The following is a 27887-nucleotide window of genomic DNA, read 5'->3' as shown; positions in this document are numbered from 1 at the left end:
AATCTGAAACTCACTTACTGGGGATCTGTTTCCAAAGAAGCATTCCTAACAGTGTGCTACAAGTTGACAGCATACAGGTCCCCAAGAGCCAGCTTGAATCTGGCTCTGATAACTGATCCCCGGGGGTCTAGTGAAAAGCAAAGTAGATCTGCAACCCTGAAGTTTGCTTATCTTGGGTGTAGAATCCCTTTGATGCCAACATCTTCACCTACCATACAGGACAAGATATGCTTGCAACAGTATTGTAATCATATGAACAAACTGAACAAAATTTAGCAGCAACTGCTCCATTCTAGTCTGTTTCAAAGATCAGTAAAAACAAAAAATCCTGAAATCAAGAAGACCACTATGGTTTCTGTCATGAAAAACACTCTTACCACTTTCTGTGCAAAAATTCAAATTAACCACAATGTCAAGGTTCTGCAGCTCTGAGCGTTTATATAAGTGCTATATATATAGACTCAGCTGGTGAAAAATTATCCTCAACATACTAAAGGAAGCATCACAGCAGCTGCTACTCAGCCTCCCTAAAGATTTCGCAACACAATGAAAATCACCAGATCTGCAGATTTCGTGTTTGTTGAAAGAAAGAGAAAGAGAGCCACCCAATGGTTCTTTGAGTTATTTTCAAATATAGAGTGTGAAGGACAGACATAAAGGCCCAAAGAAAGACAGGAGTAGAACTGTTCTATCCTAACCAAAACTTTCTAAAAAGAATGCCAGTGATGTTGTCATGATATTCAGTGTGAAGCTGCATCTTTGCACATTCAAGATAAAACCACTCCTAGAACTCAAGGGGTGCAAGCTACTTGTCATTGACTTCCAAAGGTTCTGGCAGATTACAACTGCGTCTTTTGATCCAAAAACTATCCTACGAAAGCAGGAGTTGCCTTAAGGCAAGGTACTGGGCTAATGTTAATAACATTTCTCTTTTCACATAAAGTCTATGAAAATTAAAGGAACCAGCAATATAGATTCCACAACCAGTTCTGTAACTATGAGGCAGAGTGCCCAAAATGCCATGGACCAACACAACTGCCATTGTTTAGACAGAGCCAGCTGGATCAATTTTGCTGCCTGAGGCAAAGGCCAGATGATGCCCCCTCCCATTTCATACACAAAAGGTGACTGGGGTGACAGTTGAATCTTTGCTCAGCACTGCCACTGGGGCAGGATCTTGCACCACACTGGAGGCAGAAGACTATCTTTGAGAATAGACAGCCTGCCCCACAACTGTCTCCAACACCTTGCTGCCACAATGACACTCTTATCTTGCACTTCTTGTAACGGTGGTTACATATTCTGGATGTAATAGTTTATTCCTTACTTAGGTTTAGACTGCAATCCTTCATGCACGTAAGACCAGAAGCGTTTAGAACATTAGTGAATCTCCACCTCACACAAAATGTTGTATATTTGAGAAATATTGATACTGGAGGAAAGTCACATCCCAGTGGCCGCTGCCTGAGGCCAGCAGATGGCAGGGCAGCACTGAGGTCATGAGCATGACTACTAATCATAGTCTTCTCTGAACTTCTAACTCCCTCATAAGACAGTTAAACTTGCAGGTATATCTAGACTCTAGAGGATGTTGGTTGCAACATAACTTATCCTTGGTGATGCACTTCAAAACAGAGGCTGTATAAAGATGCAACAAACCTACCTGATGGTGATTTCCACTTGTTCCCTCAATAAATGCAAACAAGGTTTAAGAAGCTTGGATTACAACACAAGCTACATGAGAGAAGTAAGATAAACAGTCACTTGATTCATATGATCACGACTGCTTAAATGAGTCTGGGCTGTTTCAGTGCACCATCTGGTGGCCTGAACCAGAACCACAACCACAGTGCATGCAGGATTGGCCCCAGACCCTGCTGGAGCTCTCAACCTCCTGATGAGTGGCAGCCGGGAAACCTGGCGGATGAGCTAGCTTCCCTTCACTGACTGCCTCAGTAAATAGGTTTTCCTGGTAGCTGTAGTTCAGTTCCTTCATCTGCCCTGACCCTTGCTGTCTCATCTCAGCACTGCAGATCTTTGGGCAAGCTCCAGCGCATGCCAGCTCTTGGACCTTGCCTGATCCTTGCTGGATCTGGATCGGGCTGTGCCTTGCTACATTGCCTTCTTTGCCACATCTTTCTGATCCTGAATCCTCTCCAGGTATCCTGCCTCAGGTACCTGCTCCCCACTCTTGTTGTCCTCCTTGTTCTTGATCCTTTAGTTGTTTGTGACCTTGCTTTGTTTTGATATATATGCCTGGTCCCTGACTTTGGTCTGTTCCTTAGCTATGACTCCCTCTGCCTCCCATTTCACTATTGGACTTTGGAGTGTATTTAGAATTGGTCTTGCCTCAAGTTCTCTTGTCCTTGTGCAGAACCATCTGTCTTGACTCCTGCCATCCAGGCTCTGGATGCTGACAGAGCCTTAGCAGCTTGTCATGCCAAGCACTATTTGCTTAATTGCCTTCCTGCTCTAAGTTGTGTCACCAAATAGGGGTGGCATGGCTTGCTGGAGGGGGAAACAACCCTTGAAGGACCTATGGCCTGTTGTTCTGTTATTTGAGAACTGTTTACCCCTCCAACAAGCCACGCTACCTAAGTTTGGACAACACAACCAGCCACAGCCCTGGGGGCAGGGAATTAGGCAAATGACACCAGGCCATGCAGCGGTACACATCACAGCTTAAATGAGCCGCAGTGGCTTGCTTAAGCTGCAGTAGTTTTGTGAATCAGGCTTCTGAGGCTTACTAAGCTCAGCTGCAGCATACCAATAGATGCCTCTGTCAAAAAGCAATTCAGCTGCTAAATCAGCATGGTTTTGGTGAGTGCTTAACCTCTCTGGTGTTCAGCACTTTCTGCAGTTTCAGGACTTGTAACAGAACAGGAGAAATAGTGGCAAGGGACTTTGTGAAAATATAGTCCCATACTCAAATTACACCCCTTATGTCAAAGTGGGACTGGAGAATAGGAATCATGTCTACAACTTGGGAACAAGATCACATCTGATTAGGAGTACTAGGGATACTAAGCATTATAACTTCATTATTATTTCTCCTTTGAGAAGTCACTATCAAAACACGAATTGATATAATGGACTTCCTACTCTCAGGTATTTCCAATAGCATGGTCCAGGATAATCCTTATGATCCTGTTATGATTTCTCAAGTGTTGTGATTTTCTGAAGTCCCTTCATTTGCATGCACTAATGTTGCCATGTTTGTCACTTTCCATTTTCTCTACCTAGCACCAATGAATGACTTCCCCATTGCATGAGTCTTCCTTAGCTATGTGATGCTGACATTAGAGATTTGGATTCTGGGACCATGGGTTATGGACGGCTGGCAGTGGATGGGTCGCACCTTACCAGGATTGGAAAGAATGTGATTGCCCACAGTAGGAAGAAATGTATGTCAACTAAATCCTAAAAAGGAGGGAGACGAACACCTGAGGCTAACAATGGACAAGGACTCATGCACCAAAATAGAAAAAGCAGTTCTAATGGCACCCAATAATAGTATTGCAAAAACACGTAGGACTAAAGCTAGTGTATAAAATGCATGGCCTTCAATGTTTATATACTAATAACAGAACAATGACAAGCAATGGTCCACGGCAAGTGACTCTAACAATAAAAGGAGTCCCGGATGGGTGGGAATTTTTTTTAAAAGGAAATTTTAAAGGCACAATAATAAACAATTCCAACAAGTAAAAAAGGTAGAAGACAACAGAAGAAATCAGTGTGGCTTCACAAAAAGCTCAGAGATGATCTGAAAGTGAAACAAGACATGCAAAGAGGAAGGAGACATAAACTACTTGGAAGCGAGGCCTGTAACCTTGATGCTGCTGAGCCATGGGTGGGGTTCTGGTAGCTTCAGCAGTATCAGCTCTCACTTGTGACTGGAGAGCTCTTGCAAACAATGTCAGATCTTCAGTTCTGCTCTCTCTATCCTATTTTCTCTCTGATCTTGCTGTGCGTCTGGGCCTCTGTCCTACAGACCCATACACTGCTACCTGACTTTGCCTTTGACTATGTTTTTACTTGATTGATCTCCTTGGCAATGCCTCTGATCTCTCCATGGAAAAGGCCTTACATGTCTGGTAGAACTGTACCTGACCACTTGCTGCTGAATTGATTGTTCTATTGTTTAGATCAGTGTAATTGCTTAGTAAAGAACTAGGACTCAATTTAGAGCAGGCCATGACAAGAAAAAACCAGAAAGAGTCCACTGGGGGTATACAATCAAAAGAACGTTTACAATTTATTTAGACATACAGGAAATACATGTAGCATCTCAACCCTATTGTTTTACTCCCTTGTGCCTCTAGCAAACTGCCAATGTAATCCCCCCCCCTGTTCCCCACCTCCTCCTGTTTTTGTGACTAATAGGCTGCAAAAGCGTCTTGTACAGATTCCACCTTTCTAATCCCTTTGGGGGCTACCTACATGCTGCCTGTACTTCCTGTATTGCTGAATAAACTGTGAGGTTCTTCTGACTGCCCCCAGCTTACTTGCAGTTCCTTTTTTTTTTTTTTTTTGACACAATATATGTGGGGGACAGCAGGTTGGGAAATGCTGGTTTAGTACTGCACATGCATGGTGCCCATCTAATACTTTTCTTCACAACAAATCAAGTAAAGAATAATAGCAACAAACAGTCCATGCTTTCAATAAATTGCTGCAAATCAGCTATTTATGCAGGCCCCACCTTGAGATGGGCTGTACATGTACATATACATGTGCTATTTTCAGTTACAAAGCTGCAGTTCTTTCTCTCCACTTAAAAAAGACTGACTCTATTGTTTCTCGTATGTGTAAGTAAGTATACTCTTCATGAAATTAGCCTGAAACCCCATTGCCCATTCAGAACATACCAACTGCCATTAAAGAAACATTAAGATTGCATTCTTTATCCTAGTTACTAGGGAGCAAGTTCCACTGAATTCAGTGGCACTTACTCCTAAGTAAATATGTTTAGGAGTGTTCTGTAAGGCTCCTTTTTCAAACTCCTGCTTCCGCAGCACACTAGAGAAAAAAAAAGTGTTAGATTCATTGACTTGTAATGACTAACTTCATAATGCAGTGATGTCTGCCGTATATCCCCAACAAATCCTAGAAGCACCAAACTTAGAACCACTAAATAGTGTTGCGTGTATGACTTACTTCAGGCAGGGAAATGTACTTGTGGACTAGAACCTCAAGATGCACCAGCCAGAGAGGTGCAAAGGACATACACTTAAAGTACAATATGCAAGGTTAGACTGAAAAATGGCCTACAGTTCCCAGCATGCCCAAGCCAACCATGCCTAGCTTGCATACCTGTTAAGTGTGAACGACCCACTGAAAACATAGCTGGCTGGGGCATGCTGGGAGTTGTAGGCTTTTTTTCCCCCTTTCTAAACTTGCACAGGATTGTGTCCTTAGCTGGAAGAAATAGGATGGAAGGCTGAAAAGCTGCTGAGTGAGGATAGCGAATTGTTTTGACTGGAGGGGCTTTAGCTCAGTCGTGGAGCCTGTGTTTTGCATGCAAAAGGTCCCAGGTTCAATCCCAGGCATCTATCTCCTGGAGAGCTGCTGTCAGTCACTGTGTCAATACTGGGCTAAAAGACCAGTGGCCTGCCTTGCTACAAGGCAGCTTCTGATTTATGTCAGAATTGAAGGAAGCTCAACCTTTTCACACAAAAACCTTTTCATTTCAGCAGCCTAATTTAGATAGGGAATGTGATTTTGTTGTTGCTATTGTAAAATAACTGCAAGTCAGAAACCACTACAGATTTACTGTAAATCATATAGAAATGTAGCAGTTAGATCCTGACTTACCTTCTTCTCACCCCTGAAACTCTGGGATAGCTAACAATGCTTTTCACTCCACAGTTAACATAAAATTCGATCAAATCCTTTTATTATGTGGAAGACATCTGGATTAAACCCTTGTATTACTGGATGACTTTTCCCATTTCTGCATTAATTTTCTCCACCAGATCAAAGCAGGTGGTTAGAAAACAGCCACTACAGATTCATAACCCCCTCATCATAATCAGTTTCCCTTGCGGTTCCAGCATCCCATTTCCGGCACGCTCTTATCAAACCCTTTAGAGAGGAAAGAACCGCTAGCGTCCTACCAGGCCTAATCCAGCGAATAACCGAAGCTGAGCAATTTGCTGCAAGCGCATGTTCCCACCAGCGACCCACGGGGTCTCTCAGTACGTGCGCGCGCGTACCGCCGCCGAATGAGCACCTTGGATACAGAGGATCCGCTGACGTCACAAGGGTCCAGGATAACGGAAGGGTGGCTGCGATCTAGAACTGTAAGAAGTCCCACATTTGCTTCTGCCAGAATCCAGAGCATCTTCGTGCGCCCCCGCCTTCCCCGCGCTTGGCTCCTGCAGGCAGGGTGGGGGAATGTTCGCGGGGCGGGCAAACCGGGCGCCGCTGGGCCAATAAGACACACCAAAGGCCAGGACGCCCGCCCCGCACGCACGTGGCTCGGCGGCCGCTCCCACCCCCGGCACCGCGGCTGCAGTGTCACGTGCGGCCGGTGGCTGCCCTTCGGAGCCTGGGCTGAAACTGAGCTGCGCGCCTAGCTGCTTTGCTGAGGATGGCTGGGCATGCGGCGGCCGCAGGGCTGGGCCCTGGGCAGCTGGAGCGCCGAAGCGCTTGCTGCTGGGGCCGGAGCCGAGGCGCGGTGCTGCTGCTCTTCTTCTCGCTGTCACCGCGGCCCCCTGGCGGAGCGGCGTGGTTGCTGGGGCTGAGACCGGAGGACACGACGCCCGGGCGCGTGTGGCTCGAAGGGGGAGCTCTGCGGGCGGCCGAGGGATCCCGCTTCTTGCTGCGCCTCTACTTCCAGCCACCAGCCGAGGGAAGCAACAGCAGCAGGAACAGCAGCAGCGGGCGACAGCAGAGCGAGCCCCGCTTAGTCTTCGTCGAGGAGCCGGCCAAGGCGGAGCACTGTCCCGAGCGCGGCGCCTGGGCCTCCGATGTGGAGGTGCTGGGCCCGCTGCTGCCCGGTGGCTCGGCCGGCTCAGCGTTGGCCGAGGTGAGGGTGCGCGAGCCACGAAAGGGCGAGCCGGGTGCCGGGCCCGAGGGGCGCCGCTTCTGGCTGTGCGCCTGGGACGGGGGCGCCTGGCAACTGCACGGCACGCCGGGGGGCTTCCTGCTGCAAGTGGAGGCGCCGGTGGCGGGCTTGGCTGCGGGACTGGTCCCGCTGCCCACCGAGGGTTGGCTGAGGGCGCTGGGCGCGCTCGTCTTGCTGGCGCTGTCGGCCCTTTTCAGCGGCCTCCGCTTGGCCGTGCTGTCGCTCGATCCGATGGAGCTGCGCGTGCTGCGCAACAGCGGCTCGGCGGCGGAGCGGGAGCAGGCGCGCAAGGTGGAGGCGGCGCGTGGCCGCGGCGGGAGCGGCACGTACCTGCTGTGCACGCTGCTGCTCGGGCAGGCTGGCGCCAACGCGGCGTTGGCGGGCTGGTTGTGCGCCGCGCTGCAGGCCGGGCACAGCCCCCTGCCGGAAGCCAGCCAAGGCGTGCCCTGGGTCCCTGTGCTGCTTTGCACCAGTGTGGTCTTCCTAGGCGGTGAGGTGCTGCCTTACTCGGTGTGCTCCCGCCACGGGCTGGCCATCGCAGCGCACACACTCTTTCTCACGCGCCTGCTGATGGCGGCCACCTTCCCAATCTGCTACCCACTCAGCCTCTTGCTGGACTGGGCACTGCACCAGGAGCTGAGTACCTTTTCCACCCGGGAGCGCCTGTTGGAGACGCTGCGGGATGCTGACCCCCACGGTGACCTGGTGAGCGAGGAGCTGGCGATGGTGCAAGGTGCGCTGGAGCTGCGCACCAAGGTTGTCGAGGACATCCTGACACCCCTGAGTGACTGCTTTATGTTGCGCTCTGATGCTACTCTAGACTTTGCCACCATTTCTGAGATCCTGCGCTCAGGCTACACACGCATCCCAGTGTATGAAGGTGAGCGACGAGACAACATTGTGGACTTGCTGTTTGTCAAGGACTTGGCCTTTGTGGATCCTGATGACTGCACCCCGCTGCAGACAGTCACCCGCTTCTACCACCGCCCGCTGCACTGTGTCTTCCATGACACCCGCCTAGATGCACTGCTCGAGGAGTTCAAGAAGGGTGAGGGCCCGGGGCCCCAGCTGCTCGCCTCCCGCCAGCATCATATGCCTCTCTGCTCCCTGTGCACCCTGCTTGCGAGGTACCCTGGGATTCCACAACGCCCACTCCTGCATTGGCCTGCCCTCTTTTTAGAGCCTTGTCCTGCCTGAGGATTGTGGCTGGACTCTTGGAAGGCAGGCGAGTGTGTGTGTGTGTGTGTGCCCATGCTCTGGTCACACATGACCCATGTAATTCATTGGGATTATTCACAGACTCCACTGAGTCTATTAGGATGGACATCAAAGATGTTCTCCTGAAGCTGCTTGGGGAGGAATAGCTTGGTAAATAGGCATTTTCCACCCAGTTTACATGAGCCAATATAGATTAAACATAATTCTGTTGGTTTCTTAGTCTCAGGCAGCCTTCCCAACCTGGTGATCACCAGATGTTTTCAACTGCAACCCCAGTCAACGGCCAGCAAGCATAGCTGATGGTCAGAGATGATAGAAGGTATAGTCCAAAAGACTAGGAAGACACCAAGTTGTAGGAAGCTGGCTTAGTTCCATTCATTTTCAAGTTGGTGCTTCTTGCAGAGGGGTTCTGATCTATCGGATACTGGTCTACTGCAGCTTTCATCAACATGATGCCTTCCATATGTGTTGAGCTGCAAGTCCATTGGTGTGGTGCAATGGGAACTGCAGGCCAACACTGTTGAGGGCACCATGTTGGGAGAGGCTGCTCTGCTGCTTCCTTCCTCCAAATAAGGAAAGATGGTTGTGCCATCATCTCCCTCTTCCAGCAGAGCATTTGTGTTACTGGTTTGTCCCATCAAGGAGTCTCCTGCATGCAGCAAACCTATGAATGAATGCACTCTGAAAGGGCTTGTCCTTTATAGCCCCACTGAGCTCTTTTAAACCAAAGCTGTGGGTTCCTTTATGAAGTCAATCTGTCTCATATTTGGCCTTTGCTTTTGCTTTTGTCTTCAACCTTCTCTAGTATTAATGTCTTCTCCAGTGACTTTTGCCTTCTCATAATGTGCCCAAAGTATGGCAGTTTCAGAGAAATTTCTGACTTGATTTGATCTAGAGCCCATTTGTATATCTTTGTCAGTCCAGGCTATTCACAGAAAGCATTATTAGTAATGCTATAAGATACAGTCGCTATAAACAAATTGTTTTATATCAGATCTGGTTTGTTTCACTGCATTGTACACACAGCAGCTTTCCAGGGATTGGAGATGCTGGGGATCAAATCTGGGAACTTAGGCATTAAAGCATACCATATTTGTCCCTCTATAAGACGCGCCTGACCATAAGACGCACCTAGATTTTAGAGGAGGAAAAAAAGAAAAAAAAGTATTCTGAATCAAACGGGCACTTAATCACAGGCACATTCCCCATCACTTCCCCATGGGCTGTACATCTGACAGACTTACTGCATACACATATTCGCTCTATAAGAGGCACAGACATTTACCCTTACTTTTGAGGGGGGAAAAAGTGCATCTTATAGAGCAAAAAATATGGTATATTCTACCACTAAGCTGTGGCTTATTGCTAGTGAGACTCTGCTAAACTTCCATGTACTGGATGCACCTGCCCTAAATTGCAGAATGGCTGCAGAGCAACTAACCCTAGTCCTGACTTCTACATCATTTTCAAATATGGGGTTGAATTTTATTTTTCTGGCCCTGTATATTAGATGCAAGGTTGAACGCGAGATCAAGTAGGGAAGCAGATGCAAGAAGAGGACACATGATCGTAGCTTTAAATGTTTGGTCACAAAGCTTCTGTTCCCCATAAGTTCACTCCTTAGGAATAACTGACTTGGATTAAAGCTGTAGAGATGTATGAATTCATTCTAGAGGCAGCATCTGTATGTTGTCCAAACAGTGTTTAATTTGTATCTGTGCCCAGCATCTAGAAACAGAACAGACCCTGGGAATTGTGGGGTACCCCAAAGCAGGCGTACCGCCAGTGGTTTAGTGAGCTTCTGAATCTGTTACTTTCTGGAGAGGATTTAGGCAGAGCAGTGTTAGAGGATGAGTCACTATGGCTGGAGTGCCAAATCTTTAATTTGGAATCCCAGCTTCCCCACTGCCTTGCCAACCATTTACACCTGCTGAAATAAAGGTGCAGGGTTCAAAGATGATTCCCTTGGATTTTGCGACATGTGCTTCACCTCCTGCTGCCCCCCTTGAATCTTTCTGTCTGAGGTTTTTTTCCTGGAATCAGTTGCCTTCCTCACCCTGTCTGCACCATCCTTTTTACAGACAGGGGTGTCCTTAGGAAACAGAGTCCTTTAAAGACACACATGCACAGATTCTACAGCATATGGAAATTAGCCAATGAAAATTTGTGCATTTTGTTTGCCCTGTCGACCTGAAACCTAGATCTAGTGGAACCTAGCACTACCCAGTGAATGGACATTTAGTCTGATAGGATAGTTATTGAGCATGTAAATGGCAGCCTGTCAGTACTTGGAACTATATTTATTTATTTATTACATTTTGTACCATTCAGTAGCCCAAAGGTGCTCTCTATATTTCATCTTTCTGCTAACTTTTCTAGGCACAGTTTATGTACCTCTTGCTTTTGTTTCATCAACATTTATGAGTGTGTCTTAGCTTAAGTGCCGCAATTAATGGTTGAACTCACCCTAAATATGAGAGTCTATTATATGAACGTCGCAATTTGTGTGCAACACTGCTGCAGTCATCTCAGGTACCCAGTTCGGGTTTATTAGGAGAGCATCTCTTGGTCAGCTGTAGCAACCTGGGCAGGTAAATACATTGCATTCAAAATGATGGCTAGCAATAGTGTACTGGATAAGGTCACAGTGCTGGCACTTTGGAATTAGCAGGGATGCTGACATCTCTCACACTCCTGCATTGCCTTTTCCCTCAAGATTAGCAGCAATCCTCACAATAGCTGGGAGGAAATGAATTTTCCCAACAGCAGTATGTTGCTTCCTGTATTTTGGGGTGGCTTGGCCTTGAATAGGCAGGTGAAACCCATTTGCTCTACAAAAGACCTTCCCCTGGTGGAAATGAAAACTGTTAGAATCCATTTGTTGATACGGATCAGAACAGCTACCTGCATTTTTGGACTCTCATTGGGGATGTGTTGTAGTGAATGCCTGCACTTCAACAATGTTCACCACTTCTGCTTATCTCCAGATATCCCCAAGTGGTGCTAGAGTCATTTGGCTGAGTTGCAGCTGAATGTGCCAGACACTGGCAATCTAAAGCAGCTGTCCTCCTGAAAGGCAGGGAGTTAGCTTCTTTCTTTAATCTCCAGGTGTGCAGTACAGGCTCCCCTGACACTGTTCAGCTTTTCTGTGGCCATCTGTAAATCATTACAGCTCATTGATGTTGTTCAGGGTCACCAGCATTCATGATTTTATTGTGAACCTTGTGATATAGGATGCTAAAGCTTCAGCAGCTAAAACAGTGGAATTCTTGCTCACCTTTTTTTCAGAATTCAGTTTTCTAGATGTTTACAGTACATCTGTAAAAGCTCAGAAACTAAGCGACAAACAGTGCTAAGTAAAGTGCTTCTCTTGGAACTCTGATGAGGTGGTCAGTACTGCTAGGAAGGCATTGTACCAGTCATGCTGATACAATAAGCATGCTGATGAGTGAATTCAGAGGACCCTGCAACCTAGTATTGCACATTACAATAAAAGGTGACGGCGCAGCGCTACAGAATCTCAGGTACACTGTCCCAGTGTGGCCTGCCTGGAGTTCTGCCCTAGCCCAACAAGGTTTCTCAGATGGCTCTACCTTCTTTCGTTCAACACTGTTATCATGGTGAATTTGGCAACTGTGAATGTTGTCATGGTGATGATTAGGAAACCTCTTGTTGGCTATGAAATGGAACAGAAATGGACCTGCCTGGTGACCAAAAAAAAACTGCACTGCTACTTAACAGCAGGAGAGCAAGGCTAAGAATTTCTGAAACCTATGCATCTTCCCCCCAATCACCTCCACTTTGTTGAGAATTCTTTAAAGTGACATTCATAACATTATGCTAAGTATCCAGGTGGAGATCTAGGCAGTGCTGAATAATATGCCTGATGACTTGTCTTTAATTTTCCTGTTCGTGTAGCTTAGTATAATCTTGCTGAGTCATGTTCATCTTGCTTTCCTCTCAGTAGCACTGCTTCCTAGCAAATTATTTCCGCACTCGGATGCTTTGGAAGGCTCTCACATAAGCATGGGATGTGGGAAAGAGCAGCTGCAGCCTTTGTCCCATAGAGGTAGCATAATGCTAGAAGGCAAAGAATCTTGCAGAGGAATGAAGCTAAATCCAAAACCTTTCACTTTTGTTCTTTTTTCTAGACACCTAACCTAGACTGCTTTGTTTTTCGCCCTATAGAAGAAATGTTGGGGTTTGTTTCATTTTTTTTAAATAACATAAAAATAAAATTGTAAACAAAAAAGAAACTGTTTCAGAACATCTTTTGGTCCAGGAAGCATAATTAAGCATCTCAACAGCACTGATCTGTTTCCTATCATAAGATCTGAATGTCAGAGAAGAGACCCTGAATTTCTGGCCATCCTTTTGAGTCCTGTGTGTGGGAGTAATATGGGAAGCTGGGCCTATTTGCTGAGGGTGCTCTAGAGGTGGTATGCAAGACTGCATGCTTGCGTTTGAGCCCCGCTCTTGCAGCCTCAAGGGGAGGCCATCTGTGCACCCCACCTGCTATCCACAGGCACTTTCTGAAATGAAGGCACATGGGTGCGGATGGCATGTGTGGCCTCTGAGCTCCCCTGGCTAAGCTGGCTTACTTTATCTGAAGACAATGCCCTCCCCGGTCCATGCATCCTTTTTATAAACAGGAGCATCCTTAGAAGATGGGGGCCTTTAAAGACAGGTGCAGACACAGACTTTAGAGTAGACATGAATTAAGCAAAGCATTTAATGTGTGCATTTGTCCTGTGGGCCTAAACCCTGGAACATTTTGGTACCTAGCACCACCTCTGGAGCATGTAGCCCTTAGCCGAAAGTTTTATTTGAACTTTCACTGATTTTATTTATTTATTAAAACTTTCATTTACTGTTCAATCAGCAACAGGCTCTCTGAATGATGTACAGTAAGAAAGAACCATATAAAATATTACAATAAAAATAACAGGTATCAAGATGCCAACAGAAACATCAAATTAAATAGATACAACTTGGTAAACTTTATCAAAATAATAATTATTAATCCACAGTAGCACCAACAAGATGAATTAAAACCAATATAAAACAGTACAGTCACATTTAACAATTAAAATACCAGAAAAATAAAAAAATAACAAGGTTTTAGCCTAACACCAGGTGTGCCTCTCTGGGGAGCAATTTCTGCAGTTAGGGTGCCACAATCAAGAAGGCCCTTCCCCATGTGGCCACCATCCTTGCATCTTTTAAATGTAACTTCCAGAGAAGACCTCCATAGATGATCTTAGGATTTGGGTTGGTGTGTGTGGGAGGAGACATTCTTTCAGATAGCCAGGCCTTAATGTCTTCCAAATGTTCTGGACTGTAACTCCCATCATTCCCAGGCAGTTGGATACTGTTGCAGAACAACACATTATGAGAGCACCAGGTTGGGAAGTGGGGTCACAGTTTAGGTTTTTCTTGCTGTTTCACCTTTCTGTCTTACCACTCTGAACTCCCTGGTGCCCAGATAATCATAGCATCTTCTCTGCCAGTTCACAGGCTTGAGCTTCAGGGTGGAACTAAATTGCTGAGATGAGGAAGGTGCCTTGCTCAGACTCCCACAGTTTGCCTGCCCTGGACAGGGATGACATCCAACAGAACACTTTTGCTTTGCATATCCATTTCAAAAGAGGACTGCTAGCCCCCAGAGCCTGTGGGTCTCATCTAGTGTTTCACTTCTGCTCTTCTGTTGGGTGCAGCGGGAAGCACAACTGAATGATGGTTCAGCTTGTTTCTTTTTATTTTGCCCTTGCAGGTAAATCACACCTGGCCATTGTGCAGCGAGTGAATAATGAAGGGGAAGGAGACCCTTTTTATGAGGTGATGGGGATTGTCACCCTTGAGGATGTGATTGAAGAGATAATCAAATCTGAGATTCTGGATGAGACAGACCTCTACAGTGAGTATCTGGAGCACAACAGTGGCACCAACAGACACACTGCTTTACTTAGTGCCAGCAATGAAGATACGTAATAAACTCTGTTCCTGGGGCACAAATACCACCAGTGGGAACTGTTGGGACCTACTTTGATTCCTTGATGCTTTGCATGCCTTTCTTTCTGGCACCTGTGAAGTTCTTGCCAAATCCCTCTAAAAGGTTCTGAATTGTAGAACATGTGCTTTTCTTCCCGATTCTCCAGAGTTACTCATATAATTGGTCTGTGCCAGTCTCTTTCCACTGTGCTATTTCTTGTTAATTTTCAGCTTGTCAGCCAGCCATCTTGCTCTGATTTTCTGATTTAGCCAGGTTCACACACATGGTCATGTGAGATGGAACAGGCCTCTGTGGTTGGATCCCAGCATCCTACTTATCAAGGAGGCAGATCCTTAATATGTAAGACCGGTCAGTAAGGTGATGCTTTTTCTTAGGAAAGAAAATGAGAAGGCACACGGTCCATGCCAGTGCATGCTTACTGAGAAGTAAATTCCACTGAGTTCGGCTTACTCCTAGATGTGTTTAGGATGATGCTTTTGACAGGCTGATGACGGATCTTGTACAGTCTGGAATGGCATGGAAAGAGAATTATCCTCTCTCTCAAAATACTAGAACAGGGTTCTTCCAGGGAATGGGACACAAAATGGGTTTGGCAAGACCAAGCACAAGTTATTAGTTGTTGGAGAGAGGAAAAAGGGTACATTTGTGTGTGCAACTTGAACATTAACAGTTCTGTGACTATATCTTTGCTGTCCTGACCTTCAGCTGAAAATCACAAGAAAGAGCGGGCACCCCATAGGGGTAGGAAACCGCATGATTTTTCCATCTTCCGGCTCTCAGATAGTGAAATGAGGGTGAAGATCTCCCCACAGCTATTGCTGGCTACGCACCGCTTCATGGCTACAGGTAACTTGATTCCTCCCAAATCTTGCTCTCCCTTGGCACCTGGATGCCTCATTACCTGAGGCCAGCATTGCATTGCTGGGCAAGTATCATGCCTATTTACCCTAAGGTTTATGCTTTTGTTCCATCTTCCACTTACAAGGATGGAATTATACCTCAGCTTTCTTACCTCAGTGTCTGATCTCTGTTTCCTGTGTTGTAGCTTTGACTCAGTGGAGAACTTCCTTGAACTCCAGGTTTCACCTGGAAATGGGTGTTGATGGGTGCAGGGCATAATTTTACTTTGGGGACTTTCTTCCCCACTCACAGTCTCTGACCTGGAGGATTCCCTCTTTATAAGCCCGAACCGCTTGCCTTTCCATTCTCCCGTTGCAGAAGTGGAGCCCTTCAAGGCACCGTATCTCTCAGAAAAGATCCTGCTGCGGTTGCTCAAACACCCAAATGTCATCCAGGAGATGAAGTTTGACCACAAGAACAAGCGAGCTCCTGAGCACTACCTCTACCAGCGCAACCGGCCAGTTGACTACTTTGTGCTCATCCTGCAGGTTTGTCAAGATTATTGGTGGGAGTCTGAAACCCAGAAGGTCTCTATCTTCTGCAAGTTCGCTTGACATGAGCCTCCTTGTACGTAGACTCCTGTCTGTAGGCTGTGTGTTCACTTCTCTAGCAGGAACAGAGTTATCATTCCAGCTCTTTTGCCCTGAAGGTGATGACAGTTTGAATCTGCTGTGAAACAGCTACACGCTGGTTCGCGCATTGTAATGACTGGCGAGTTCTGTAATGTGGTGCTTGTAAGATGGCTAAATAATTGGTGTGCCAGATTTTGTTCACAGTTAAAACCAATCATACTGCTGTATTTCTTAATACTCTTAATTCTTACAGTTTTCAAACTCAATTTCTTGTTGTTTGCAGGCTGGTGTTTGGAAAATATTTTGTTTGCTTGAGCTTGGCTTATGGCCTCCAGCCAGTTGTATACCCCCAGTGTGCTTTTTCCCCTGCCCAAGGCTGGCTTTTTATTTTGACCCTGGGGAAATCCATGCTGGGACCTTCCTTCCTATGACCACTGTCAATCATGCGTTTCACTCCTGCCAAGCAACCACTCCAACCATATCAGGTATGGCAGCTTCTGGTGCCCTGCAGTTATTTTGGACTTCAGTTCTCATCAGCCAGCATGGTCAACGGTGAGGAATACTGGGAGATGTAGTCCTAAATATCTGGAAGACACCAAGTTGCGCGAAGGCTGAGATAGAAATTGTCCCAGCGCTGCAAGTGACCCTCAATCCCTTGGCTTTTCTCATCTGATAACCCCAGTTGCATCTTCTACTTTTTTGAAGAAAGAACCACAGGTATCTGGTGAATGTTCTTGCCCAAAGTAATTTTCCAAAGCTGTACTGCTGCTTTTCCTTTGCTGGTTTCCTTGACGAATGTCTAAAACTCTGAGGGAAGGCATTCCTGGTGCTGCTGAGTTGCATGTCATTTGTTTTTGTTTCTTCAGGGAGAGGTGGAAGTGGAAGTGGGGAAGGAAGGCCTGCGTTTTGAGAATGGGGCGTTTACTTACTATGGTGTCCCAGCCATCATGGCCGTAGTCTGCTCAGGTAAAAAGCCAGAACTGGCCACAGGATGAATTGAGGGCACCCCAAGGGTGCAGGGCTTGTCTGTACTGCTCTCCAGTACCTACTCTGATATTCATAAACAAATAGCCAAGGTGTGTAACTTGAAAAAAAATGGCAACATGTATTCTGATTGTAATATTTGGACTTTTGCAGAAATTCTTGTTGTAGCAAATCATGAAGTTGCAAACAACAAAGAAGATAAGTGTGGGCAGGAGGCAGGAGCCAGTATCTGTGATGAAGGCTAGATCGCTGAACTAAATGCATAAGAACCCAACTGCAGGATGGGGAATGTGTGCCCCTGCAAAAGATGTTGGACTGTAAGTCCCATCAGCCCTAGCCTACCTAGTCAGTGGTAAGGGATGATGGGAGTTGCAGTCCAGCAGCATCTAGAGGGCCACACATTCCCCAGCTTCCCCTACTGCCAGGAGCCCTCAGAAGAACTCCTCTTAGTCTTTGCCATTGCATCCTGCTTGTTCTGTGTCCCTCACTCTGGCCCAGAGGAGCGGGGGGATGGTGAGGAGGAGGAGTGGATGCTGCTGCTTGCCTGCCTGCTTTCTGCCTGTCAGGCAAGCAAATGCATGCTGAGTGACAGAATGAGAAGGAGCAGCAGCTAGTGAATGGAGAGCGCAGGTAGACTCATGGAGTTGTCTGGCCCGAATGTCCTCAGAGACCTGGAGCTGGGGCTAGCGGTCATACAGCCAGACCTCACATCTTTTAGGTAGAGTGTTTTTGGCTTCAACTTACTGTGAAGTCAAATTCTGTGATGGGTTTGAATCCTCTGTTTTACACAGATGAGCATGCACAGTTCAAACACTGTTATTAGTGGGAGCAGCAAAACTGATTAGGTGAAAGTCACAGGGCTTCAGGATATCTGAGCTGCCTAACATGGGAAGGATCTTTATGGCATGCACATTGCATTTCCTTCTTTCCCAAGGGTGAAAGAAGCCCCTCTCCTTCTGCTCCCGCTGACAATTTTTAAGTGAAAAGCTATACTGTCTCCTTCTCTATAGGAGCTGGAGCTGCAGTGAGGGGAATATAGTAACAGAAAATAGTTATGGAAAGTCCCAGACTAGAAAGAAAGGCATCAGTGAGAATACTCTCCCATATCCTATTAAGTAGACCAGACAGACCTTGTGGGATGAGGGGTCTGTCATTCATCACAGGCCCCTCCAGGCATCTTGCCATTGGCATGACACACCTGCCTCTTCATCCGCTTGAGTAGGTATTTCTTTCCTGTACAGGGTAGGGGTTGCGCAGCAAAGCCCTGACTGGGACTCACCTTCCATCTGCCCCCTGTATTTTCAGATAACGACGTGCGCAAAATGAGCAGCCTGGCTGGGTCATCCGTTCTGCGTAGGTATCTTCTCTCTGACCTGATGATGATGGTGGGCTGTGCAGGGCTGGTTGCAGGCTTGGAATTCTCTCATCTGCCAGGCGAATGTCTGCGGTTAAAGGGCTGTGCTTCCTGCCAGCTCTTGCAAGTAGCACCATACACAGAACCCCATTCCTCCTCCCAGCCTGTGAAGGGCTGCCCTGCATGTTCCAGCTATTATTTTGGGATCTGCCTGCAGCCACACCCAGTTCTCCAGCCCAAGAGGTTCAGTTAGGTTTTACCAATATCGATTTCTCCTTTGCTTTAGCTACCGTAGGACAGCATTCTGACATTATTGTTAGTATTTTGATTGCTAGCAAGTAGAAGTGCAGAATAGGTGTCGGATCGTTACTTCCAATAGGATTTGGAGTGCTGAGATAGCAGCTGTGAGAATGCTTGATTGTGCAACCTGAGGCCTGAACCATACAAGAAAAACCTTCCCTCTTGTGATGGGTCATGGAATGCAACCAGCAAACAAAGGGGTAGCTTGGAATATATTAGGGACTGTATGAATGAGGATGACAGCCACAGTAGGCATTTTTAAAAGATGACAAGAAATGAAACCACTGTAGGTACTAGAATCCAGCCCTGAGGGGAAAGGACAGCAAATAACTTATTTCTGGAATATCTCCAGTTTTTGCCTGCCAGGGTCTGACCTTTGACCCCTGTGAAATGGAGATTGGGTTGGCTGATAAAATTGGTGGAGCACTGAAAGCCCCCCTAGCTGTTAGAGTGCCACTCTAGTCTTTTCTTTCCTATTAAATTTCCATAGTAAATGTTTTCTAGCATAGCCTTAAGCTATGGGCATCTTATTGATCAGCTGGCCCGGCATCAGTGATAGGCATTGCCGGGCATCTTCCACATGCAGACTTGACATCTCCGCTACCGGGCTGTTGAATAATGAGGAAAAGTGTCCCCTCACCATTTCTCTCTCTTTCTCTCTGGTCCAGTGGCAAAGAGGCAGAGCTAAAGCTGCCATTTGCTGCCTCACCCAGCCACCTTTTCTCTTCCGGCCTAATACAAGGCCGCGGCCCCCCTGCCGCTACCTCCTGGTCATTCTCCCACACAAACCCCCTGCACCCTCATTCCCCTGCCTCTGTGCCCAGTCCAGGGGCAGCAAAAAAAGAGCAGCCACCACACGCACTGGCCCAGAAGCTCCTTACATATGAGCCTGCAACTGTTCAGGATGCATCAAAGTTAGAGCTCGCTAACATACTGGTCTGAACAGTAATGGCATCAGCCAAGTGTATCTCAATTCCCAGGCAAAGCCCACTCTTTTCTTTTTAAATCAGTGCAAGTAAAGAAAATTGGTAGAAGCAACATTTATGACCTTTATAGCTTGGGTCCTTAGTCTCTTGTGAATGCCCTAAAATAAACCTGCTCTTCAGTGTTTGCTTCATGTGTGCTTGTGGTGCCATCCCGTGGTAATTTTTGGAAGTGCATCATGGATGTGTACGTGCTCGTGAAATACTGATTACATCAACTGTTCTGTTTCCATGTGTCTTAAATGTGATCCTGTGAAGGGAGACGCCGTGTCCATGAGATGATGCTGGGTGGCATGTAGACGGCCCGTACCTTGCATACCCTGCTAACAGCCATATGCTTGCACAAAAGTCTGCGGAGGGACTCTCCATAATACAATCTTAAAACACCAAATGTCCTATGCACATTGAAACAGGTCAAAACTCCCAAGCATTTCCCAGTTAGCATGAAATTGTGCAGTAAGAGTGCTTGGGGAGATAAACAGGCCCAGTTATCTGGATCTGGCAGCATGTGCCTGATGGACCCTCATACATGTTCCTTTTATCTAGGCAGCTGCACTTCATCTGCAAGGCAGTTACGGATTAGTAATCATCAAGGGGAGACTGTGAGTGGCATCATAAAGCCACCATGCTGTTGTTTGTCTGGCCAAGTTCATTTTGTTCCTTCTAAACCCCTTCCCTTGCTCCCTCTCCATTTTCCCCTGATTTTTGTCTCCTGATCCTGGTCCTTTCTCTAGTGCCTGTGTCCATGTCCCGTACCTTCGCCTTCAGCAGAGGGGAATCTTTGGCTGGCTCCCCAGGTAACTGTATGCATAGCACCCAGCAAGAGTTCCCTTTCTGCTGCCTCATGATTCTGGGCTTGTGCTTATCTCTGAACCTTCCCTCCAATCCCAAGTACGGGAGAACACATGCAACACTGTCCCGCATGCTTGCAAAACTGAGCACTGTAAATATGCATGTGTTGTACTTTCGCCACAGCTGTATGTTTTGCCTGTGCTGAGCAATATTACCTATCCAAGTCCACATATAACGCTCCAGAGATGACTACTTCCTCATAATGTACGAAACACATGGGGAAGCACGTACTCAAAATAAATATGTATGGAGATGCATCTGTGCCAGGAATAATAGCATATAGAGAAACATGCTGTGTATGGTTCTTCAGATCCAAAGGAACATGTTCAGTCAGCCAGTTCCAAATGAAAGTTAAGCCACTAGGAGTCCAGGGATGCATCTCCTTTCTTGACAGGTTGCAGACCCACTACTACGGCTGGCATGTGTCTTCATGTTGACAGTAGCATTTCCAGCGATGTGCATGTTGCTTGAATTAAGAGGGAGCTTGCTGGAAGCTCAGCAAGGGAGAACCAGCAAATGAAGGGTGAAAAGGCCAAGACTGAGCATATGCACGCCAAACACCCAGCTATTAAAATCAGGGATTTAAGATAGGAAGCAAAGGGTTAAAGGGAAACCATATGGAAGTAGCAGTTTTTGAAGAGGGAAGTTAGTGCATCTGATGACGTGGACTGTAGTCCCCAAATGTGTGCCAGCCCTAGATGTGTGTCCCATTTAATTCTGTGCCTTAAGTCTTAGCTGGAAACAAAGCCATATGAGGAGAGACTGAAAGAACTGGGCATGTTTAGCCTTGATAAGAGAGGGGAGATAAGATAGCACTCTTCAAGTACTTGAAAGGTTGTCACAAAGAGGAAGCCCAGGCTCTCCTCTTGATCATCCCGGAGTGTAGGATACAGAATAACAGGCTCACATTACAGGAAGCCAGGTTCCAGCTGAACCCTGACGGCTAAAGCAGTATGGCAATGGAACCAATTACTTTGGGAGGTTGTGGACTCTCCCAGGGGGTTGGACCTGATGGTCTTCCTGGGCCCTTCCAACTGTTCTATGATTCTGTAAACACGTACCTGGAAATAAGTTGCAGAACCATGGGACTTCTGAGTCAGTGTGGGGCTGTACTCTGAGGTGTCACAAATCTCTGTATTGTTCTTGCCCTAGATAGGAAGGTAACCTAGAAAGGAAGTGTCAAGTGTTGCAGGTAGCAGGAAATAATAAAAAATGAAAGATACAAAGATTAGGATCAAGGAAATTAAAGGAGCAAAGAACTTGGGAATAACTGTAACGAGAGAGAATGTTCAAATTATAGGAAGGTGCAGGGCTGCAAGAGCAATGCCTTTGCTATTGGATCTCGGGGATGTAGATGGAATGAAAAGGAGTGTTAGCCAGCTTGGCCAGGAAGAATTTAGTAGGCATGCTAGGGTTGGGTAATGCCGTAGAGGAAAACCGCTGCAGGTACGCAACATGCTGCCTTTGGTGCCTGCCAGAGTTCCTGGCTTTTCTTTCAGTGATTTTAACTAGGGAGGCTGGCATGTGGCAATGATGTGCTATGGCCTGGCAGCTTTCTTAGCAAACAAAAAGGGCAGGTTGCCACCCTTCAGTGCTTTTGAATCCCACTGAGCCACCCAGAAAACAGGAAAAGGTAAGCTGAGATGGGGCAGTGTGCAATCCTGGGAGACTGAAGGGAACAGCGGGGAGGGGGATCATTTTGCTTCTGTGTGTGCGCGTGTGTGTGCGCGCGCATGTTGATAGGTTTGTGGTGTGATGTTTACTTCACCTAAAGAGAAAGAGAGAGAAGGGAGTACATGTTTTACCTGGGGGGGAGGGGGCAGTTGGTTTTGGTTTTTTGTATAGTATGTGTTTACAGTCTGTGGAGATGCAGGTGTGTTTTTCCTGTGTACATTTTTCTGAGCCTTATCTTCTGAAATGGATATTTTGTTGTGTTTGTCGCATGGGGTAAGTACAAGGTTTGGCATTAAGACTTAGATCCCACCACTGCTTGAACTCAATTTTCTGGCAAAATTATTTATCTGAACATCATTTGTTTTCCTTCTGTGAAATGAGTGCTGGATTACAAAATTGTACGTTCCCAAGAGTGGTTTCGTATTTTGGGGCCCGGACCCTACATCTTGTATTTAGGTTTTTTTGGCTAATTACTTTAGTTTAGCTTCACCAGTTTGCTTTCTAGGAAATAGGTGTTTTGTGGTGCACTTGGAAGTGCATACTGGTTCAGAAAAGTTGGGGACAGCTGTAAGATGCACAGATAGGTTTAATGGGAAGAGTTCGATCCAAAGCCATCGTGCAGATTGGTGCTGATAGTGGGGGAGAAAACAGTGATGGTTTCAGAAGGTCGAGTTAGCAGTGGATTAGGATAGACTCCACAAATATAATAAAGCAAATAATATGGTAGATAATATTATTGGCAATCAGTCGATCATGATTCCATAGTGACAGTTTCATTTGGGAAACCTGTCCCATTAGGCTGTGCCTTAAACAGCTTCAGGCAAGAGAGAATTCCACTTCAGGCATGTCTGCTTCTTGCAGCAGAACTAGGATGGTGACCTGAATTCACATAAGCTGAGTAATCCCTCAAATTTCTCCACTGCGAATGTCCTTTCTGCAAAGTGCTGCCACAAATCAGCTTGAGGAGTGTGCTGTGATCTGCATGTGCTTGAAGAAGAACAGAAGTTGATTAAAATCTACACAGTATTGTTCAACAAGCAGGCAGCTCTCTCCAGCCCTGTTGCCTATTGCTTCCGATGTCAGCTGATGCTCAGCAGTGAATTTGTTCCCCTTGAGCAACTCTGTTGTCTTACCCTTAAGACTTACCTTGATGTATCTGGCTGGAAGTCATTTCAGCAAGCAAGCCAAGATACCAACCTTGGGAAAGATTGAGGCTCCAATCCTGTACCCACTTATGTGAGCGTAAGCACCACTAAAACCAACAAGATTTAATTCTGAGTACACATGCGTGAGAGTGCACCGTCAGGGACTTAAGTAATGTTTTCGTGCCTCTGCATCTTCACTGCCTCCAAGAATAACAACAGCTTTGCTCACTGCAACCTCTTTGTCTCTAGTGAACCAGTCGCCGTCCCGTTGCAGTGGATTAAACCGCTCCGAGTCCCCCATCCGAGAGCGCAATGACTATGGAGGCAGCAGTACCCAACTCCACAGTGGTAGCAACAACATCTACATGCCAGATTACTCTGTTCACATCCTCTGTGACGTGCAGTTTGTCAAGGTATCTGGTGGGTTGGTTGATCACTGCCAAGTGCAGGCTTCTTGCGATGCTTTTGTGTTGTGCAGCATTAATGGTCCCCTTCCAATGCCACTCCAACATACGGGACTGTCCCAGATGGGCAAATTGCTATGAACTTTAACTTCCACAGTGTGCTGCACATGCCTAGCATGAATCCTGTTTAATGAAGTTGTAATCTTGAGATAAGAAAACATTCCCTTTATAGCCTGCCATTTTTCTTATGAGGAATCCAAAGTGACTTATATAGCTTCATTTTATCCTCACAACAACCACCCTGTGAAGTAAGCCGGGCTGAGAGGCTGTGACTGGCCCAAAGTCACCCAGTGAGCATCATAGCCACGTGGGGACTAGACCCCGGATCTCGCAGGCCCATAGCCCAGCACCCTTAACCACCAGATCACACTGGCTCTCTTGGTAGAAGGACAAAAGTGAAGAGACAGGGCAAGGCTTGTTGAAGAAGCAGCGATTGATGGAGCAGAGCTAGGCAGCAGAACATACTGTGGAGCCTTCCACTCCTTGGGGTTCTACAGAACATTTGGGGCTAAATTAACGCATCTCTATAATCTTCTGGTTGCTGGGAGCACAGGTGTCTTCCCTCCAGTTTGCGCAAACTGGAGCTCCTAAGAAAGTGTAATCCTTTCCAGAACTAGTTAATATCAGTGTTGTGTGATGTGGCCTTGCTGCTGTGGTGACATAAATAGACTGCTTTGCACCCCTGTTATGCTGCCAGCCTTTTAGTGTGGGACGTGGGCATCCTCCGGGGATGTTGAGCTCCCACCTGCCATTAGCACCAGACAGCATGGATAGTGGTCAGGGATGGCGGCTGTTGTATTTCAACATCTGGAGAGCCAATGGTTTTGCATCTCTGCTCTGCTGGTTGGTGTCAGAGCATCTGTTTGGCAGTGCACAGGTTACAACAATAGCTGATACAAGAAGTAGTTCTCTGCTCCTGTTATAACACCCTTGGTCCCTTCTTAAAAACAAAACAAAACACACACTTGACTTCCTTTGTCTATTTCTGCTGTCCAGTGAGAGTACACACTTCCTTCTTTGCTTTCCTGTCTTTTTAAATAAAGGGCAAAACCGGGCTCCCCCAGATTGCAATAGATGAGGCAGTGTGATTTTCAGGCTCACCTATCTGACTTGCAGCAAGACCTGGTTCAAGTTACTGTTCAGCCATGAATTCCCAGTGTGACCTTGGGTTAATTACAATATCCTGGCTTAAGTCACCTACATTAACTGGATGAGCAGAGAGATGTGATGAATTAATGAAACCTGGAGTGCGAGCATGGCATTGTAATACTGCAGAGTCTTGCAGTGGCCCAGGAAGCGTTTTGCAGAGAAAAGGTTTCTAAGCAAAGATGTAATCATAGGGAGGCTGTTCAGACACGGAGAATGGGGTTCAATCAGGCAATGTATAGCAGCTGAGGTTGCACAGAAAGGAGCAAAAAAGACGAAGGGGTGGGAAAATGAATCAAAGTTACCTATCGGGGACAATAGTGGTAGAAAGCCTTGAACTCACAGTTGAAACTGAAGGCAACAGGGAAGCAGCACAGAATCTTCATAAGCTTGGAGGCACCATTCAGTTGGTGAAAAAAAGTTAATTCCTCAATGTATTTACTTTTTGCAGCCATGTTCTAGGTATGTTGTGAAATGGCAGTAATTGGAGGAATCATAGTAATTAAGATGTAAAACCTTTCCCCTTCCTGATGCTCTCCTAGCATTCCTCAGCCAATAAGACCTACTGAGAGTTGCAGTCCTAAATAATGGAAAAGCAACAGAGGCTAATAGGAAGATTTGTGAAGGAAGGTTGTGGCATGAGATGTAGAAAGGGGGAAGTGGGGTTTTAAAGAAACTGAAAAAGACAAGCTGGCAGGATTTGATAACAATCTGAATGGCAAATCCTGTGCCTGATGTCTAGATCACTCGACAGCAGTACCAAAATGCATTGGCTGCCAGCCGCATGGATAGCTCGCCCCAGACCCCCGACATGGAGGTTTTCAGTGATGGCAGTTCCACCAGGCCTCCCACAGCCAGGGGCACCCCACAGACGCCCAAAGACGATCCGGTCATCCTCCTGCATGAAAGAAGCAACATTGTGGGTAGGTACAGTTTGATGCAGTGACCAGGGCAGTGACGATCTCCAGTGACAGACACCACTGTGATGTGTGTTCCAGGCTGACTTTGACATTTTGTTAATGTACGTTTATAAATCGCATTTGTGCACATTTTAGCGCAAAAGTTAAAACTAGGCCAAACTAGGATTATCAGAAGATAGTTTAAATGATAATTGAGATTATATTTTTGTGCTCTGCCATAGGCTGCACTTCCACCCTGATCTTCCTTCACACTGATACGTTGCTCACTTGTTTGAAAAGTGGTGTGTATTTACTTGTTCTGGGACTCTGTCTGTATCCTGCAGTTAGCCAATCAGACTGGCGACTGAAGAGCCCCACAGACTCCGTCTTCCTGCACATGGAGGGAATCCCCCACATCCAGGAGGAGCTAGCAAGCAATACAGAACCAAATGTGCAGCAAAGTGAGTATTGAGTATTCGGCCAGGGCGACTTATTTTATAATGTTAATGTGTGTTATATTTTTAGTGTTTTATATTTTAACTGTTGTTTTGTAAGCTGCCCCAAGGCTTCAGCGAATGGGGCGGCATAGAAATTTTTAAATAAAATAAAAATAAGTATTGTAGGAGCACAGGGCAGGCCAGGAATGCAAAGGCAGCCCCTACATTGTCCAGGCAGTTCCTATCCTTATCTTGGCTACTGTTGTGTTACAGGAAAGGAAGACTGTATTTTCAGGCTGGACCCAGAGACCACAAACAAAGAAATGGAGTTCAACATCTCCCCAAGCGGCCCTGAGGAGCCCCTGGGCAAGAAGTTACTCCGTACCCTTAGTGAGTAGATTTCCTGGAGTGAGTGAATGGGAGGGGGCATTTGGCACTGTTGTATTTCCGAAGGGCACTGCTACAAAGTGGTGGCCACTTGGGCTAGCCCTGCTTACCTTTGAGTGCTCAAGGAACCTTTGATTCACCAGGCATTGTACTATATAAGCTCCCCTAAGCCTGTGGAATTATACTGTCCAGCAGGCAGCTTGGAGAGTGTTGCCAAAGGAAACTGCCTTATACCAAATCAGACCATTGGTCTATCCCAGCTTTGTCAGCACTGACTGGCAGCAGCACTCCAGGGTCCCAGAATCATGGACACTTCCTGCTTGCAAGGCAGGTGTTCTACCACAGGGTTACAGACTGTCCCCATAGACACTGCCCTGAAGTGGCATATCCGTCCCCAACAGCAGCTACCAGCTCTGACCCTGCAGTGCTTGCTGTTGTAGGTGGGAGGAGGAGAAACCCATCGGCAGACAGTGAAAAGAGTTCAGAAGACAATTCCAATTTCACACCTCTCATCACATGACTGGCAACATGGTATTGCCCTCCCACAGGTTAGTATGGTGTTTTGTCCTGTTCCTGGCAGTACAGGGATCTTCTGAGATGTACATGCAGAGAGAGTAAATTTTTGCCTTTTTGTGGAATATTCTGTTTCCTTAGTGGCCTTTCACTCCTTCGCTATGCAATCCTAGAACAAAGGCACTTTAATATTGAGTCTTTGTTTCTAAATGTATAACAGTCAGCTTCCCCAGGTCTCATTTCATGAACGGTGTAGTTTTAAAACAACTAGCAGTTGTACACAACCTTCCTGTGCAGAACCAGTACTGGACTGTACATCCTGCTTCATGCAGCTTTTAAAGGAACGTCTCAGGCGGTTTTCTCTCTACGAGTGCATGCTAAAGGAAACTAGGCCCTGAATTATCAAACTGAGAGTAGGGCATTAAGAATAGAACAATGTAAAGGCCTCTAAGAAAACATTGCTGTACATTTCAACCTTCCAGAGGCAAGCAGTCCTGACCAGGTTTTCAGAAAGCTTGGGAGAAGCTTTGTGGTGTTGTTCAGACCTCTGGTGGGTGGCAGGCAGGGTGGGGGTTGAGTTTCAGTGGTAGGGAAGGGATAAAGAATGCCTTTCCCTGCTACTCTGCATAATCCTAGAGAGCTACCAGCTCCAAACCTGGATGTTTTAAAGCTAGATAGTGGCAGGGGGCATGGACACATAGTCCTGGAAATGAAAAAAGCTTTCCATTCCCATTCCAAGATGTTTACTATAAAGGTTTTAGGAGGTCATTTCCTTGTTTTCCTCTTTCATGTTTTTTTATTTTCAAGTGACAAAGATCCCATGTCTCCAGTTAGTCTTAACTGTAGGGTTAATAGGCCGTCATTTGATTGATGGGCTTCTCTCCCCCTTGGCTCAAGTATAATCAATGTTTTTATAAGCTCATGGCTTTATGTCATACAGTCTGTGTGTGTGTGTGTGTGTTTGAATGTAATTC

The 27887-nt window shown here is 46.5% G+C and overlaps 1 protein-coding gene across 1 annotated transcript; it reads left to right on the top strand.

The window, feature by feature from the left end:
* The first annotated feature begins 6595 nt into the window (after nucleotides 1-6595).
* CNNM1 (cyclin and CBS domain divalent metal cation transport mediator 1) lies at nucleotides 6596-27315 on the top strand. Its single transcript, XM_044431284.1, has 12 exons — nucleotides 6596-8120; nucleotides 14064-14207; nucleotides 15009-15149; nucleotides 15522-15691; nucleotides 16642-16741; nucleotides 18065-18112; nucleotides 20131-20193; nucleotides 23317-23480; nucleotides 25420-25600; nucleotides 25921-26037; nucleotides 26287-26403; nucleotides 26841-27315. Exons 1-12 carry the CDS (start codon nucleotides 6596-6598, stop codon nucleotides 26918-26920), a joined length of 2850 nt encoding a protein of 949 aa, XP_044287219.1. The 3' UTR covers nucleotides 26921-27315.
* Nucleotides 27316-27887: the final 572 nt, after the last annotated feature.

This window comes from Varanus komodoensis, unplaced genomic scaffold (genome assembly GCF_004798865.1).
Source record: "Varanus komodoensis strain SLA01 unplaced genomic scaffold, ASM479886v1 scaffold1, whole genome shotgun sequence".
Lineage (NCBI taxonomy): Eukaryota > Metazoa > Chordata > Lepidosauria > Squamata > Varanidae > Varanus > Varanus komodoensis.
Note: the sequence above shows the minus strand (reverse complement) of the source record. Positions and strands in the feature narration are given on the sequence as shown.

Bases quoted from the DNA above. Each gene is read 5' to 3' on its own strand.
- CNNM1 (XM_044431284.1), top strand. From the start codon at position 6,596: ATGGCTGGGCATGCGGCGGCCGCAGGGCTGGGCCCTGGGCAGCTGGAG. The intron at 25,601-25,920 runs GTAGGTACAGTT...TGTATCCTGCAG, and splicing joins TGAAAGAAGCAACATTGTGG to TTAGCCAATCAGACTGGCGA. The intron at 26,038-26,286 runs GTGAGTATTGAG...GTTGTGTTACAG, and splicing joins AGAACCAAATGTGCAGCAAA to GAAAGGAAGACTGTATTTTC.